The sequence below is a fragment of the Hyperolius riggenbachi genome, chromosome 9 (assembly GCF_040937935.1).
Source record: "Hyperolius riggenbachi isolate aHypRig1 chromosome 9, aHypRig1.pri, whole genome shotgun sequence".
NCBI lineage: Eukaryota > Metazoa > Chordata > Amphibia > Anura > Hyperoliidae > Hyperolius > Hyperolius riggenbachi.
Window position 1 is genome coordinate 59,776,155 of NC_090654.1, and position 18,787 is coordinate 59,794,941.

At 44.4% G+C, this 18,787-nt stretch overlaps 1 protein-coding gene across 4 annotated transcripts in view; it reads left to right on the forward strand.

Moving 5' to 3' along the window:
• FANCD2 (FA complementation group D2) overlaps positions 1 to 18,787 on the forward strand; it is an 80,974-nt gene that overhangs the window by 27,879 nt on the left and 34,308 nt on the right. For all 4 annotated transcript variants that reach the window (XM_068252888.1, XM_068252887.1, XM_068252889.1 and 1 more), the window contains 9 exons: positions 133 to 168; positions 2,597 to 2,740; positions 5,619 to 5,753; positions 6,010 to 6,141; positions 8,502 to 8,603; positions 14,897 to 15,009; positions 15,785 to 15,845; positions 15,929 to 16,048; positions 17,365 to 17,438. In XM_068252888.1, coding sequence (XP_068108989.1) covers positions 133 to 168; positions 2,597 to 2,740; positions 5,619 to 5,753; positions 6,010 to 6,141; positions 8,502 to 8,603; positions 14,897 to 15,009; positions 15,785 to 15,845; positions 15,929 to 16,048; positions 17,365 to 17,438 — 917 coding nt within the window. The remainder of the gene's footprint in view (positions 1 to 132; positions 169 to 2,596; positions 2,741 to 5,618; positions 5,754 to 6,009; positions 6,142 to 8,501; positions 8,604 to 14,896; positions 15,010 to 15,784; positions 15,846 to 15,928; positions 16,049 to 17,364; positions 17,439 to 18,787) is intronic.

Here is an 18,787-nt window from a genome sequence, read left to right on the forward strand (position 1 = left end):
TTTGCTAATGTTTTTTTTCCATTTTCCCTTTCTTTCTGATTGGTTAATGTAGCAACTGCAGCAGTTTTCCGTGTATCTGTCATGATAAATCATTGTCATTGATCATCAAATCTGAATATTTGTGTCTTGCAGGCCATAGAGGGTGTTGATAGTGTGGAAGAGCACAAGGTGAGCTGTTTATCTCAGCAGGCTTCATTTCTTTAGTCCCATACACATGCCTGACTCAAGTCAGCTGAGATGGTCGTTGACGATCACCTCAGGCGTGTGTAAGGAGTAAACCGATTCGCTACATGCTAGAGAATCGCCTGGCGGATCGACTCACCCCCCGTGACAGGTAACTTTATTGTTAGCTCCACTCCCCCGCCAGCGACTCTGTCATCTCTCAGCCCCCCCCCTTCCCACATAGGTAAACCATTTGTTGTCAGCTACACAGCTGACACGCATCTTTACAACTGAGCCCAGCGATGTTGCCAAAAGGGCTTGAGTTCTGATCCCCGATGAGTGACGTCAGTAGTTTGGTGAGTACGCACCCTTGGAGGAGACATTTAAAGTGGATCCGAGATGGAAAACGAACTACAACAAGTAACTTATCTATATATCTTATCTAAAGTTTACACAGCAAATCTAGCTGCAAACCTCTTAAACAGTACATGATTATTCTTCCTGCGATACAATTCGAGCATCCATATTCTGCTTGTCATCACACAGGCAAGCTGCTCTGCATCTCCACCCCTCAGACTGTGAAATCGCCACTCCTCTTTCCTCCCCCTTGCCTCTGAAATCTCTGGCTGGTAATGCCTCCTCCTCCTCCCCAGACTGAGCTCCCATGAGCACTTGCTACATGGGACTGAGAATGCCTAGGCGCTGGAGGAGCTGTGGGCAAGGCTTGCTTAGTTTATAGTAAATTAGGGTAATAAAAAAAAAAAAAAATATATATATATATATCTATCTCTATCTCTTGAGGAATGCCCGATAATCTATATGTAAGGGGCACAATTATTTCGGATCCACTTTAAAGAGAATCTGTACTCTAAAATTCTTACAATACAAAGCATGCCATTCTATTCATTATGTTCTCCTGGGCCCCTCTGTGCTGTTTCTGCCTCTCCCTGCTGCAATCCTGGCTTGTAATTGCCAGTTTTAGGCAGTGTTTACAAACAAAAGACATGGCATGTGATAGGCTGAGCGGAGCTCAGTGTGAGCCTGGAGGGGGCATGGAGAGGGTGTGTATAGCTTCTAGCCAATCACAAGCAGCACAGCACATTCCAGCCTGAGTGCCTGAACCCGACAAAGCCGTCAGAGGAAAGAAGATTAGATTATATAACAGAGATAATACAGCCACTGTGCAACAAGGAAAGGCTGCAGTAATCCAGACCACATTAGAACAGGTATAGGAACTTATAGGATAGAAGAATTAAGGCTGAAAATTTTGTTACAGAGTCTCTTTTAGATTGTGCTCTGTCATCTCAGCCCACTGCCTGGCTTCCAAGATATACCTGTACAATGAACTCTGCCTGCTGAACAGTATCTCTTAAAGCCCGCACACACGCAAGATCAGTGTTGCTCGGCCGATCCCTTGTGTGACATTGCAGGGCCGGGGCTGACAGACAAATCACTAGCTTGCAGGCTAGCAACGTGTACTCTTGATATGAGGGTGGTTAGAGGTCTAACAGAGCAGCGTGGGAGTGACATCACGTGGGAACTGGGTGAGTGGAGAGAACAATTATCTCATCTGAAGCCAAGTATCTTGACTATTAGTTATAGAAGACTACATCCTCAGTCCACCCTTAGTCCATCTATCTATCTAGAAATACCTGTACCCACACATTACCTACAGCTCACTGTCTGACATCAACCAATAGAAGTCTGTATTTCAAGCCCATTATCTAAGATCCTACACAGTAAAGCCTGGCAATAATTCCAGATAAAAGCGCTCTAGTATCATCATCAGTACACAACATATACAATAGGCAGTGCGCTGTATTCTATATCAAGTCCACAAGAAATATGCAAATAAGCGCAGCACAGTCCTTTATGTTCAATATATTCAATTTCTATTCCTTTGGCAATTCCTGGACCACCACCACACCCGGATAAGAATACGACTCACCCTCTGCTAAGATCACCAGACTGGTCTTAGTTAGCCTTGGGGTTATTCCCAGGTCACCCCCGACCTTCTTCAGCAATCTCTGGAGTGCATGGTGCCTTGGTTCACACTGCTGCCTTGGTTCGCACTGCTGCCTTATCCCTTCAAAGTTTTCATGCAGACCATACCTCCAAATAAAAGACTCCCATAGCATAATACTGTTTGGTTTGAAAATAGCTATAAAATGTATTGCAATTACAAAAGTCTTCAGTTTAAAACACACATGAGTTTTGCCCACGGGCTCTCCCCTGTATTGTATTGTTGGCCTCTGAAGGGCTCTCCCCATATGTACAGGCTCCCGCTCTGGAGTACAGCTGCCGCGGGCTCAGCCGTCCCCTCCCCAGCTGCGTCCGCCTGCCTTCCAGTCACTCCGCCGCCTCTTCCTGATTCTGCCAGGCGGATAGAGTAGGACAAAGGCATTTAATTTGCTGTCACTTTTTTTCTTTTCAGGTAACAGACCTGTTGGTCCTCCTTATACTCTATTCCACAAACCCTAACAGTAAGAAACAGGTGGAACGTGTGCTGAGGAACAAGATCCGCAGTGGTTTCATCACTGATCAGCTCCTAAACCGTGCCTTCAAGAACCACACACCGGTATGTCCTGACAGGTTCCAGGTGTCGCACTATAATGTGTCTTCCTAAAGACGCTTCAGTACCTCGGCCTCCTGAAGTTACTCCAATAACTTGTTCTCCTAGAGTCTCTCCATTATCTAGCTATGCTAGAGTCCCTTCAATAAGGGAGTCTCCTAGAGTCATCCCAAGTGCAAGTCCATTTTTAAGTCACCATAATGACATACTGTTCTAGAAAAACTCCAATATATACAGTGGAGGAAATAATTATTTGACCCCTCACTGATTTTGTAAGTTTGTCCAATGACAAAGAAATGAAAAGTCTCAGAACAGTATCATTTCAATTGTAGGTTTATTTTAACAGTGGCAGATAGCACATCAAAAGGAAAATCAAAAAAATAACCTTAAATAAAAGATAGCAACTGATTTGCATTTCATTGAGTGAAATAAGTTTTTGAACCCTCTAACAATAAAAGACTTAATACTTAGTGGAAAACCCCTTGTTTGCAAGCACAGAGGTCAAACGTTTCTTGTAATTGATGACCAAGTTTGCACACATTTTAGGAGGATTGTTGGTCCACTCATCTTTGCAGATCATCTCTAAATCCCTAAGGTTTCGAGGCTGTCTCTGTGCAACTCTGAGCTTGAGCTCCCTCCATAGGTTTTCTATTGGATTAAGGTCCGGAGACTGACTAGGCCACTCCATGACCTTAATGTGCTTCTTCTTGAGCCACTCCTTTGTTGCCTTTGCTGTATGTTTTGGGTCATTGTCGTGCTGGAACACCAATCCACGACCCATTTTCAGTTTCCTGGCAGAGGGAAGGAGGTTGTCGTTCAGGATTTCACGATACATGGCTCCGTCCATTTTCCTGTTAATGCGATTAAGTTGTCCTGTGCCTTAGTAGAAAAACACCCCCAAAGCAAAATGTGTCCACCCCCATGCTTGACGGTGGGGACGGTGTTTTAGGGGTCATAGGCAGCATTTTTCTTCCTCCAAACACAGCGAGTTGAGTTAATGCCAAAGAGCTCTATTTTGGTCTCATCAGACCACAGCAACTTCTCCCAGTCACTCACAGAATCATTTAGGTATTCATTGGCAACCTTCAGACGGGCCTGCACATGTGCCTTCTTGAGCAGGGGGACCTTGCGAGCCCTGCAGGATTTTAATCCATTGCGGTGTAATGTGTTTCCAATGGTTTTCTTGGTGACTTTGGTCCCTGCTAATTTGAGGTCATTCACTAACTCCTCCTGTGTAGTTCTAGGATGCTTTTTCGCCTTTCTCAGAACCATTGACACCCCACGAGGTGAGATCTTGCGTGGAGCCCCAGAGCGAGGTCGATTGATGGTCATTTTGTGCTCCTTCCATTTTCGAACAATCGCACCAACAGTTGTCACCTTCTCTCCCAGCTTCTTGCTAATGGTTTTGTAGCCCATTCCAGCCTTGTGCAGGTCTACAATTTTGTCTCTGACATCCTTGGACAGCTCTTTGGTCTTTCCCATGTTGGAGAGTTTGGAGTCTGCTTGATTGATTGATTCTGTGGACAGGTGTCTTTTATACAGGTGACTAGTTAAGACAGGTGTCCTTAATGAGGGTGACTAATTGAGTAGAAGTGTCTAACCACTCTGTGGGAGCCAGAACTCTTAATGGTTGGTAGGGGTTCAAAAACTTATTTCACTCAATGAAATGCAAATCAGTTGCTATCTTTTATTTAAGGTTATTTTTTCGATTTTCCTTTTGATGTGCTATCTGCCACTGTTAAAATAAACCTACCATTGAAATGATACTGTTCTGAGACTTTTCATTTCTTTGTCATTGGACAAACTTACAAAATCAGTGAGGGGTCAAATAATTATTTCCTCCACTGTAATTCAGATTATGTCACCACAGTATATGTATGAGTGTAACAAAATGGTGATATTCAGATCTATACACTGACATCTACAACTGGTGGTGGATCAGTCATAACTAGTCTGTGTAAACACTTATTTTACAAGGGGAGGTAGTTTCTTTAACTTACAATGTTAAAATGCCAAGGGTTAATTGCAATTGACAGGAGTGATTATCAAGGAGTAGCATGGCATAGGAACCCTATAGGTATTTATCAAAAGGGGTATTTATCAAAGGGGCAAGCTGATTGATGCTCCACCCCACCTAACATCATGCTAAGAAATAGATTGTTACATATGTTTTGCCTCAGTGACAGAGGCTTCATCGAATAAATTGAGTGTATATGAAAGAAAACAATGTGGAGTATACAAATTCAGCACAAAAGCCCACAGCACACCAGGATGTAATACAATCCAGGAACTTTATTTAGCACATCCAAAAAGATAGAAAGGCAGCTGGTGTGCTGTGGTATTTTGTGCTGAATTTGTATGCATTGCCCCGTGTAGAGATTGCCGGACACCACCAGTGAGTAAGGGGGTTGAAGTGGTCTGTCTACCTGTTCTAAATGTGAAATATACATATATAAAGTTAATCACAATAGCAGCATTTTGGCCTCAAGATTTGGCACTTGCACCGTACACTGAATTCATCCCCTGACGAATCTTCTGCCATTGAGGCAAAACATGTTGGGTTTAGTTTAAGATCACTGTATAACTAAATACCTATAAGGTTCCTACCCCATGCTATTCATACCTTTAGGGTTCCTACGCCATGCTAGCCCTTGATAATCGCCTCTGTTGATTACCGTACTTTTAACCCTTGCATTTTAACATTTCAATTAAAAGTTAAGTCATTGAGGATACCTCTTGTGTTTTATTAGCTCTATTCAGGATTTTTGTGTTTTTACACACTTATCTCTACAGCTTTGGAGGACTAGTCAGCATGTACACTCATATCTAGGGCTATGATTGTTCAGTGTTATTTTGTACCCAGTGATTTTTCTCTCTTTGGCAGGTGTTGATGGGCTATTTTCCTTCCATCTTGGCTCTAGCCCAGACTCTCCTGAGATCTATGGAGCCAGCGGTGGTGGTGTTCAGCAGCCATCTCTACAAGCACGCCTTCTCTGCGTTCGACCGCTACTGCCAGCAGGTATCTCCAGAGGTTTCCTGTGTGTGAGGGCAGGTGTATGGAGTGAGTTCAGTGTGAGGTCTGTTCTCTGGTGATAATGCACACTCCATCACTCAGTGGGATGCCTGTTGGTCAGGATATTGTGATGAGTTCAGGTCTTTTACAAGGCTGGATGTTGTGGTAATGAGGGGCCACCTGCTGGGCAGAATGTTGTGGTGAACATGTTATAATAGTCACACTGGTGGCTCTTGTGCTTATCAGGTTTGCTGTTTCGCAGGAAATAATCGCAGCTTTGGTGACACATGTCTGCAGTGGTTATGCTGATGAGGTGGACACAGCTCTGGATGTGATAACAGACTTGGTATCTGATAACTCAGCAATGGTGGCTCTCTATGCTGTCTTCATCAAGGTGGGTGAATCCTGCTTAAATAATATAGGGCTTGTCCTATTCCTCTTGTAGACTATAAGGTGTGTCCAATGCCTCTTGCCGAATATAGGGCTTGTCCTATTTCACTTGTAGAATATAAGGTGTGCCCAATCCCTCTTTTAGAAATAAGGCTTGTCCTATCCCTCTTGTAGAATATAAAGCTTGCCCTATCCCTTTTGAAAAATATAAGGTTTGCCCTATCCCTCTTGTGGACTATACGGCTTGTCCAATCCGTTTTATAGAATATAAGGCTTGCCCTATCCCTGTTGAACACTACAAGGCTTGTCCAATCCCTCTTGAAAAATATAAGACTTGTCCTATCCCTCTTGTAGAATATAAGGCTTATCCTATCCCTCTTGTAGAATATAAGGCTTATCCTATCCCTCTTGTAGAATAGAAGACTTGCCCTATCCCTCTTGTAGAACATAAGGCTTGCCCTATCCCTCTTGTAGAACATAAGGCTTGCCCTATCCCTCTTGTACACTATAAGGCTTGCCTTATCCCTCTTGCAGGGGCGTACCTAGAAAGCCCCGGCCCCCCTGCAAAAAAAAATTCCGGGCCCCCCTAGGGCCCACTCAGGGACTTTTTTGGGGCAGGAGGGGTCGCAGCATAAGAGGAGAGCTGTGGCCGCAGATCGTTGGGGAGGGAGGAAATCCCCTCCCCCTCCCTCACCTCGGGCTCTCCTCTTAGCGCTCCCCTCCTGCAAGCAATCATTGGTGGTGCTCGTGGCAGCCGCAGCGGCGGTTGGCAAGCTGAGCACATACCTCCTTCTGGCCGGTCTCCGATCACTAAGTGCTTCATAGAACTTCCTGTTTACACAGGAAGTTCCTTAGTGATCGCAGACCTCCGGCCAGAAGGAGGTATGTGCTCAGCTTGCCAACCGCCGCTGCGGCTGCCACGAGCACCACCAATGATTGCTTGCAGGAGGGGAGCGCTGAGAGGAGAGCCCGAGGGAGGGGGGGGGGGGGAGGAATTTCCTCCCTCCCCACCGATCTGCGGCCACAGCTCTCCTCTTATGCTGCGACCCCTCCTGCCCCAAAAAAGTCCCTGAGCGAGCCCTAGGGGGGCCCCGCCCCCCCTCCCCCCGCGACGGCAGGGGTCGCATCCCCTATTGTTACGCCAGTGCCCTCTTGTAATTAGTATATGAGGCTTGTCCTATTCCTCTTGTAGACTATAAGGTGTGGCCAATGCCTCTTGTAGAATATAAGGCTTGGCCTATCTCTCTTGTAGAATATAAAGCTTCACCTATCCCTCTTGTAGTATATAATGCTTGCTCAATCCCTCTTAAAGACTATAAGGTATGCCCTATCCCTCTTGTACAATATAACAGGGCTGTGGAGTCAGGACAAAAATCTTCCGACTCCAACTCCGACTTCTCAGTTTATGAAACCACGACTCCGACTCCGGGTACCCAAAATGGCCCAGACTCTGACTCCTCGACTCCGACTTCTTAGTCTAATATTTAACAGGGCTGTGGATTTTGTACAAAAATCATCCGACTCCCGACTCCTCAGTTTATCATCTGACTCCCGACTCCTCAGTTTATGAAGTCAACTACTCAAACTCCGACTCCGGGTGCCCAAAATTGCCCCGACTCCACAGCCCTGCAATATAATGCTTGCTTTATCCATCTTGAAGACTATAAGGCTTGCCCTATCCATCTTGTAGAATATAATGCTTGCTTTATCCATCTTGTTGAATATAAGGCTTGTCATATCCCTCCTGCAGAATAGAAGGCTTGCCCTATCCCTCTTGCCGAATATAACATTTACAGACTATAACACAGTCTCCCTTTCAGAATTGAGGGGGTTGTCTTATACACCTTGTAGTATAAAAGGCCTATTGAACCTTGTTTATAAAAAATGAGGCTTGTCCTAGCCCATCTTTAGAGTATCGGGTGTGTGTGTGCAATCCTGGCTGTAGAATATAAGGCATAATCTTTTTCTCCTGTAGAATATAAGCAAAGTGATATCTTTTAAATAGAAAGTGTGTCAGATTTACTCTGTATAATGTAATGTGTATCCTAGTTTGAAGAATGCAAGAAAAGCTGTAGTCTTATCCTGCCTGTAGGAAACAATACGTTGTATCCTTCCTGTTGGATACAAAGTATGTCCTATCCTGCCTGTAGAGTATAAAATATGTCCTCTGCTGTTGGATATGTATGTTGATTTTATTTTTGCATAGTGAAGATCTTTCAAGGTTAAATCTAGTCATGTCTCAGGTGACCATAGCTGCAGGTACATAAGCACAAAATGCCTTTCTGCAGACTTGTTGTAATGTAATATAACAGCAAGCTGTGTGATGCCCTCAGATCAGTAATTGTGTTGGCTTCTTTCCTACAGGGGATATTAGACTATCTGGATAACCTGAATGTCCAACAGATGCGTAAACTCTTCCAGATCCTGTGTATGTTGGCATTCATCAATGACGGTGTTCATATCCAGGTACGTCTGAGCAGAGGGTAGCTGTTGGGGGTACTTATTAGTTAGACTAAATTGCTGGACTAAATACAGTTATAGTTGTATGTGATTTAAAGCACCACTATCGAAAATAAATAAACTATAGTACTGTACATGTAAACACATAAATAAAAAGTACGTTTCCCAGAATGAAATGTGTTATAAATTACTTTTCACCTTTGTTGCAGTCACTTATAGTAGGTAGTTGAAATCTAACAGAACTGGCAGGTTTTTCTTTATTTTTAAAAGCACTTAGTGAATGGCATTTGCTCAATCCAACTGCCAAAACCATGTGCAAACAGGTAGCAGGGTCATCGGCCATCTTTGTATAGATCCTTTCCAGCGAGTACTTTTGTAAAAAATAAATGAAATACTGAGAATCCCCCATGAAGAGAGGCACTACTCAAAAGCCTGTCAGATTTCTATTAACTACTGTAAGCGACAGCAACATAGGAGAAAAGTAATTCATAGCTCATTTTACTCTGGGGGAAACGCTTCTTTTTTGTAGATGTTTACATGTATTTTAAATGTTAACATTTTTCGCAATAGTGGTCCTTTCAGATGTTTCACATTAGTCGTTTTGTACATTCAAAGGATAGGTGCACCTACACAAAACTACAGTGCAGTGACTGAATCAGTGCCTGGCAAAGAAAGATCAAATTCAGCCATCCTATCATTTTTGTATATAATTTCTGCTGTAAAGAACAATTATTCTTGTACATCATATAAAGCAGGGGTCCCCAACCTTTTCTGGCCCGGGGACCGCTTTTTGACCAAATTTGGGGGGGATGTGGGGGGTGCGCGACCTAGTGGACAGTGTCGTGCGCAGCGGGTTACAGGGGAGGGGGGGGGGGGCTGGGGTGCGGCGGCATGGCTAGCATAGTTGCTCCAGTATAGGGAGTTTAGTTGCCCCAGTATGGCTAGTATAGGGCCCCAGTATATCTTGTATAGTGACCAGTATAGCTAGTATAGTCCCAGTATGGGTAGGTAGTACCCAGTATAGCTAATATAGTATCCAGTATGGGTAGGTAGTGCCCCAGTATAGATAGTAAAGTGCCCAGTATGTATAGCTAGTATAGTGTCCCAGTATGGCTAGTATAGTGCCCAAGTATGGCTAGTATAGTGCCCCAGTATGGCTAGTATAGTGCCCCAGTATGGCTAGTATAGTGCCCAGCATGGCTAGTATAGTGCCCCAGTATGGCTAGTATAGTGCCCAGCATAGCTAGTATAGTGCCCAGTATGGCTAGTATAGTGCCCCAGTATGGCTAGTATAGTGCCCAGTATGGCTAGTATAGTGCCCAGCATAGCTAGTATAGTGCCCAGCATGGCTAGTAAAGTGCCCAGTATAGTGCCCTAGTATGGGTAGGTGGTGCCCCCGCGGCCACCGCTCCTGTTACCTTATGAGCGAGCGGCCGCTTCCGGATCCCCCCCGGCGCCGCTCTCCTTCATGCATCATCTCCGATAACAGCATTGCAGCGGCTTCCTGTAGCGGCGATATGCTACGCCGCTACCATGGCAACCGCTGCCCTGCTCCCTTCCCTCCTTACAGCAGCCGCAAGACGCACTGCTGTTATCGGAGATGATGCATGAAGGAGAGAGTCGCCTGGGGGAATCCGGAAGCGGCCACTCGCTCATAAGGTAACAGGAGCTGGGGGGAGGGGCAAGAGGACAGACCCGCCGCGGCCCAGCTCCAAACTGCCAACGGACCGGCAGTGGGCCGCGGCCCGGTGGTTGGGGACCCCTGATACTATAAATGTTATATTATAAAGTATTAAATGATCCTAGCCATTTAGTATGGACTAGATTGTGAGCCCCTCTGAGAGACAGTAAGTGACAAGACAATATATATAATCTGTACAACGCTGCGCAATATGTCGGCGCTATATAAATACTTAAAGTGAACCACCGGACTAAAAATCGACTCAGCAGCACTGAAAAGGCCTGCCGTTTCTTTAACAATTTCACAGCATCAGAACTTTGTTTCTCTTATACAAGCCTCATTTTTAGCTGCACAGAAGAAAACTGCCCGGGCATTTTTCACCTGATGCTGTGCAAAGCATGATGGTATTTCTGATGATGTTGTTCTCGTTTTGCTGTTTTGGTGCAATTTTTGTTGTTGACATTTTGAATTTGACATTTGAAGCCTAGCGAGCGAAGCTGGGAGGGGTGATCAGGATACAGGACAGTTGGAACTTTGTCTCCTGCTCCTTGTCACCTCCTTTCAACCAAAAAGATGGCCACCCCCATGACAAAGATGGCAGCCCCCATAAATCACAAACATTTGCCTGTTCTTTTAAAACAGGGTGGGTAAGAGATTATATTACCTATCTATTCTAATTAACATAACTAATGTAACTTAATGACAGTATGTTTGTTTAGGCTGAAGTTCCCCTTTAAATAAATAAATGTACACAGCAAAAACATGGACCGGCTTCGCCATGTATAATATAGCTCTTTATTTCATCCTAATGGCAGCAGTGACAGATTGCTGTTTCGGGTGAATACCCTTTATCAAACTGGTCAAAGCCATAAAAAATGTGAGTCTGGACACCTTCAAATATACCCACCCGTGTGTGTGTGTGGGGGGGGGGGGGAGTCATTGACAATGCATCTTGGCATAATGTAGTTGCAGATTTGTCCTAAGCGTAGTCCTAAAGGTGCCCAATAATAGTACAATCCCACGTCCAAGCTATATTTTCCAAATGGTACAGTAATCAATCGGAAACAATCAGTTGTGCCCATTAATGGCCAAATTCCCGCTAGTCAATTAGATCAGATGAATGGAATCGATCCATTTTTTTGGATCAGTCCTATTAATCTGAACAGCTTGGTTAGCAGAAATGTGGTCATTAATAGGCATGACTGATTCTTTCCAATCGATTGCTGGGGTGAAAGGAAATTATCAAATTGTACCGTTAATAGGTACTACCATAGCAAGCTGTCTAGATTGGTTACAGATTTGTAATATTGGGCACATTGTTGACTGATAAGTGTAAAACTGCCCTTCCCTTTCTAAATAAATTATTCATGCCCTCTATTTCCGGACCTGTACGAATATATGGCAAAGTTGATCCTTCCCCTGATTAACTCCACCAGTACAAATATCAGTAGCACTGTGTGATGGTGGAATGCAACCTAAAAGAGTTCTAAGGCTACTAGAGCGTAATGATAACACATCTGGGGCCTGTTCTAATTCAGACGTTCGAGGCGAAACAGGAAAAAGTAATTAAACTTTATAGAATGGAAAGAAGTTCAAGAGCTAATTAAAAAAGTTAAGTGGACTAATGTGCGAAAGGTTATTCCATGGCAAACTTTTAAAGCAATACTGAAGCGACGCTTAAAGCGGATCCGAGATGAAAAACTTACTATAACAAGTAACTTTTCTATATATCTTATCTAAAGTTTAGATAGTTTACACAGCATATCTAGCTGCAAACCGCTTCAAAAGTTTATGATTATTTATTCTTGTGATACAATGAGGGCAGCCATGTTCTGTTTGTCACAGGCTGAGGGCTGAAGATGCTATCAGCTTGCCTGTGTGTAAATTCAGTCCCCTCTCTTCCTCCCCTCTGCCTCTGAAATCAGTGGCTAGTAACCTCCTCCTCCTCCTGCCCAGACTGAGCTCCCAGAAGCCCTTGTGCCAAGGCACAAAAGGTGCTGTGGGCAAGGCTTGTTTAGTTTATAGGGAATTAGAGTATTAAAACAAAACAAAAAAAGTATTTGGCTTGAGGAATGCCCTAAACTATATGAAAGGAACACAATTATGCAATGAGTAAAAGTTTATCTCGGATCCACTTTAAAATAAAAGGTTAGATACTTCCCTATGTAGAGGGAAAGCTTTGGATCCCAAAGAGCCTTCCCAGTTCTCTCACCGTGACCTCGGTTCATCACAGTCCCACTTTGAAATCCCGCACCTTCAGGACTCCTTGGAAGGCTTTTGAAGCACTCGCATCCCCGAATGCTGCTGAAGATGAGGGCATCTGTATTGCACATGCACAATCCCTACTGCTATGGACCCGCTCTTCTACAGAACTACTCGGGTCGTAAGTACTTCTGAAGCTTTCACCGGGACTCCTGAAAGCGTAGTCGACCACTTGGTTGAATAACTTCCAAAGAGGGGACAGAGAGAGGACCGGGAAGACTATGGGATCCAGTGTCCCCTACACAGGTGAGTATCTAACGCTCTTTTTTTCCAGAGTTGTGGACTTCATGCTTAGAAGCATTCTGTAGATCAGGGGTCCCCAAACTTTCTCGATTAAGGGCCGGGTCAACATACTTCAGACTGCCGGGGGGCTGGAACATACATAACATGATGTTTAAAAACATTACATTGAATCTAGGTATTGATTCCCCCCAATCATGCCCAGAGGAGACCTTCCAGCAGCAGCTATTCAGTCATGCGCGCCTGAAGAACGTTTGTGCACCACACAGTGAAGCATACCCAGGTGACCACCTGCCGTCCAGTTGGACAGCAGTGTCAACTGATGCAGAATTCGATTGTAAGCCAGCGAAAGACTCCTCGCTGGCTTCTATAGTATGTGGATGGGTGGAGCCAGCACTGGTATTCTATATGCGGGCCGCCGATATTTAAAGGTGCAGTGTGCCGTATCTAGAAGTTATACATTTTGTGTTTTGGGGCCAGTGAAAAAGCCTCAGGGGGCCGCATTTGGCCCGCGGGCCGTAGTTTGAGGACCACTGCTGTAGATCAATGTTTCCCAATATTCTTACAGCAGGTACCCCTTTATGAAAAGTCATGTTTGCTAAGAATCCCTTATTGTAAATATTACATACAGTAACATAATTTCATGTTCTCCATCACTCATGTATTTGAAAAGCATTTGTACACAAATATTTTGTTTTCCAAACAAACATTCCTTCAGGCTCCTAATTATTTAAAATACTAATTTAGACTTAAAAGGCAACTATCGATAAAAACAACTTTTTTTTTTTATGCTCTATATTCGAGTGCACCTTACCACTAGTGCTAGGGGCAATTTATTTCTCCTTGGTTTGCTGGGGATTACTCGCATGCAGCTGCACTTACTCTTTAACAACAAAGGGGTAAAGTGGCACCCAGGTGTAAATAAAACTTAGTTAAAAACACTTAAAACGTAAAAGGGAGAGGTGGCTTACCTCAATAAGAACAGTCTCAAAAAACAAAAAGGCTTTTTAGCACAGGCTACACGTCTCTTGGGGCGGAGTCCACTTCCTCAGGCCAATAAAAGTGCCTAAAACTATCGAATACGGGTAGCTCAATGTTACTGTTCATTATGATTGTATTTCTCTACATATTTTGATCTGCAACCAAAACATTGAGCTCCCTCTATTTGATAATTATAGGTTTAATAGTTTTTAACCTTTAGACCTGTGTGCCTCATTACCCTTTTGCTTTGTGCATATATACCTCCCACTCCACCATGGTTGCAGGGGTTCCTCCTGGCCTCACATGGTGTATACCATCATGAAAGCCAGTCCTTTTTTTACCAGGAGAGTGACCGTATCCAGTCCAGGTTGGATACCTCTAGTGGAGTCGGGTTATCTATCTGGAGTGGTCGCTCTTCCCAGGCCTGCCTGGCCTAGTCCTCTGGTGCACAGTCCTTCTGTGGGTCACCACTCCACAACAGGCAATAGATCAAAATGAAATGAAGGGGGCACTCCAAAGGCATTTTATAAACTTGCATTTATATAGATGGTTGGCAAACATCTGGTACACTTGTGTTCAGGGCTGTGGAGTCGGTACAAAAATCTTCCGACTCCAACTTCGACTCAGACTCCTCAGTTTATGAAACCTCCGACTCCGGGTACCCAAAATGGCTCCGACTCCTTGACTCCGACTCCTTAGTTTAATACTTAACAGTGCTTTGAATGTTGTACAAAAATCATCCGACTCCTCAGTTTATGAAATCAACGACTCAGACTCCGGGTGCCCAAAATTGCCCCGACTCCGACTCCACAACCCTGTGTCTTTGAGCAGAGATGATGAAACAGTAAAAACTTGATTTAAATATAAAATAAAACTGTGGGATATCTAAAAAAGTATTTTTTAGGAGAAGGAGGATAGATACAATTGTTTATCTCATCAGTTTTTTTTTCACCTCGGATGTCCTTTAAGGTGTCAAGGCACCCCACTTTCTCTTACTCTTTAACAAGAAGAACTAAGAATGTATGAAGTGGCTCCAGCCTGTGACCCCAGTACTTTCAGGCTTCCAGAGGCTGGAGCAGAAGTCCTTCCTTTGTCATAAAATTCGGGTCCTTTTATCATCTATTTCTTTCCCTAGGACGAGATGCACATAGTAATCCGGAAGCAGCTTTCCAGCACAGTGCTGAAATATAAGCGCATTGGAGTGATCGGGGCGGTGAGGATGCTGGGCAGCATGGCTGTTTATGACAGGTTAGCTTTTCCTCTGTATGTCTATCTGGCAGTAAGGCCCTATTCACACTCGTAAACACAAATTGCTATTTTGCACTACTTTTTTGGGGCGGTTTTTTTTTGGCAATTGCTTTTTGTGATTCACATTCTAGTGAATGAGAATCTCGATGCAGTCGCCGGTAAAATGCTGCATGCAGCGCGTTTGTTATTGTCGATAATCATAAATGTGCCACAATCGTTGCATTTAGAGTAATCCCATAGGATTACTTGTGCAGCAGTGCTTTCGCTGATCGCCAGTGATCAGCAAAACGCACAAATCACGGGCAAAAAGTGCCTGAGTGTGAATGGGCCCTTAGGGAGTGTCGTCATTAGTGAGCATGTAGCTACTCGTAATCGAAATTTAAGTTAGATAGCGCTACCCACAGCATCGGGGATTAACTTACCTATGCCAACCACCTATAGCTGATACGTTCCACTCATTGTCCACGTAACACCAATCCTTCCTCCTTCCGGGTTTGAAGGAGGAAGTAGTGGAGGTACGTTGGACGTGTCGGCTATAGGTGGCAGCACAAATAAGTTAACCCTCTCTGATGCAGGTAGTGCTATCTACCTTAAATTTTGTTTACTAGTAGCTTTGTACATGTAGTTACCATCACTAGCCGTGATTTTCAGACTTCGCCTGTAGTTGGTGTTCTGAGAGCTCACCAACAACCTCCTGCATTTCTTCAAGCAATAAAATTAATTTCTCCCTTGGGTGTTCCAAAATAAAATCCAAACAATTGCTGTTTCTCTCCAGGAGGAAGTCTGGCGGTGGCAGTTCAAAGGTACAGCCCCTCAGCCCTCACATCTTCCGACAGGTGAGGCCTCTTGGACCATAGTGATGTTTTATCTTGTGTCTGCAGTCAGCATGTGAATGAAATGTCATTGTGTGCGAATGCAGGTCACCTCTCTCCTGGATCTTGCACGCACGTGCTGTGAGCATTCACCTGAATCTGCTGCCTTTTACTATGACGAGTTGGCCAATCTGGTGCAGAAGAGGAACCTACACCCTCAAGTAATGGTATGCTCTGCATTCATAAGGTGGTAGAGAGATACAATATACCAGAATGATTACTACCTCTCCCCCAACAGACAAACATATTTTTATTAATGGATCAGGTCAGTTGGGTGCCACAATTGGCAGGCATCTATTAGACGATTGTGCTAATTTGCGGCAATCGTGTGCATGAGAGGTCCTAGTAGCCGATTGGCTTCTACATCATATTTATTGGTTGTAGACGATCTTCTACAACTATCGTTATTTGGGTGTGTGATTTCTAGGGTAGTGTTAGACACTTACTAGGATGAAAAACTAACTATAACAAGTAACTTGTCTATATATATCTTATTGAAAGTTTAGTATTTGGCTTGAGGAATGCCCTATAAACTATATGTAAGGAACAATGAGTGCAATGAGTCAAAGTTCAACTCGCATCCACTTTAAAGTTAGGCGTTGGGTGGGGGGCATTAAAGTTAGGCATGGTGGGATAAGGTTAGGCACTTACAGAGTGGATTAGGCAATTAGGTAGGAGGTCTTCTTTTTAGGCACTTATGGAGAGATTAGGCAATAGACCCCCCCCCCAAGGTATGGGGAGGGGGGAAGTAGGGTACAGAAGGAGGTTAATGTTATAATGGGTGCCAGGTAGTGCATAGTATAACATCGGTAATTTAAATTACCGCTATTTTACTATTAATGTCACCACCCGGCGTCAAATGATATGGCGGTGCCACAATATTTACTCATTCATTATGGCTATTAAGTCTCCAGAGGCCCATGACGGACTCCCTCTTGTTGAGAAGCTCTGGCTTTCCTCTGGGTATGGAGATCCCCGAGACATGTCACTGCCTTTTATTTATAAGGTCTGATATCTACTGAGGTTCAATACTGGCTCCCACTGGGAAGGTCTTGATTCCTCTTAGATATGGTAAACCTAGGGGTCCATTATGGCATGCAATTGATTAGGTTTTGCTTACCTTTGGAAGCAAGGCTTTCCCCTTCCCCAAAAGCCTATTACTACCGCCGTTTGACAAGTTTAGATGCCTCTATAGGTATGATGATCTGTAAGGACCCATCACACCTTCTACTGTTTGTTTGGTAAAGAACCTGTTGCCTTTTGGGAAAGTCTGATCCCCCTTTGGATATGTGTAGACCCCCAATATATATTTCTGTCTTCCAATGGGATGGTTTGACCTTCTTCTATTAACCCCCCTATTGCATTTCATTGACTACTATTAGGAAAGTTAGGCCTCCCTCTGGATATGACCTTGTTTTGTAGACCCTCTTTTGGCAGGAGACTTTTGCCTTTTTCTTGAGTGAAGTTTTGTTCTTTCCTGTAGGAATACATCAGGAAGATGGTGGTGGACGATTTCCAAGATGATTACGTGGTGGATTTAGACCAGAAGGTTGACAGGTGTGTATCACTTTCTCCTTTCTCTCTGGTCATCTCACGGAACAAAGCAGTAATAAGTCACCCCCTACTCCTAATAGGAAACACACGCCCCAAGTGGTATAAAGTAGGCCATCTGTTTTGTCACACGTCAACAGTTTACTTCCCAACTTTGTCATTCTGATGTACAATCATAATGGATGTCAGTGCTTGGGCCTGGGGTACCCTCTTTTTAGTACTTTTGGGATCCGGGGTTTTGGGGAAAGCAAATGAGGCAGGCTTCTTGAAACCTTGGAACTGCAGTATGCAAGGGGTTATAATGGCCACTATCCAATTCAAGTACCGTATATACTCGCATATAAGCCGACCCCCCAACTTTTCCCTGAAAAAACAGGGAAAAATGATTGACCCCCATATAAGCCGGGGGTAGGAAATGCTGGATTGGTGCAGCCCCCCAGTGTGTCCCAGTATAGCTAGTATAGTGCCCAGTATAGGTAGGTAGTGTCCAGTATAGCTAGTAAAGTGCCCAGTATTGCCAGTATAGTGCCCAGTATAGCCAGTATAGCGCCCAATATGGGTAGGTAGTGCCTCAGTTTAGCTAGTATAGTGCCCAGTTTAGCTAGTATAGTGCCCCAGTATGGCTAGTAAAGTGCCCAGTTTAGTTAGTATAGTGCCAAGTTTAGCCAGTATAGTGCCCAGTTTAGCCAGTATAGTGCCCAGTTTAGCTAGTATAGTGCCCAGTTTAGCTAGTAAAGTGCCCAGTTTAGCCAGTATAGTGCCCAGTTTAGCTAGTAAAGTGCCCAGTTTAGCCAGTATAGTGCCCAGTTTAGCTAGTATAGTGCCCAGTTTAGCCAGTATAGTGCCCAGTTTAGCCAGTATAGTGCCCAGTTTAGCCAGTATAGTGCCCAGTTTAGCTAGTATAGTGCCCAGTTTAGCTAGTATAGTGCCCAGTTTAGCCAGTATAGTGCCCAGTTTAGCCAGTATAGTGCCCAGTTTAGCCAGTATAGTGCCCAGTTTAGCTAGTATAGTGCCCAGTTTAGCTAGTATAGTGCCCAGTTAGCCAGTATAGTGCCCAGTTTAGCCAGTATAGTGCCCAGTTTAGTGCCCAGCATAGGTAGGTAGTGCTCCGCCCCCCCGCCCCCCGCTGCTGCTATTACCTGTTTAGGAAGCGGCCGCTTCCTAATCCGCGTTCCTCTTCTTAAGTGTCTTCTCAGAGTATCACAGCAGCGCGCCCGGCGCTGCTGCTGTGACGATGTAGAGTGCAGGAAAGAGCGCGGCTCCCTATAGCGGCGATCTGTATCGCCGTTGCCAAGGGAACCGCTCTTTCCTGCCCCCTGCATCGTCACAGCAGCAGCGCCGGGCGCGCTGCTGTG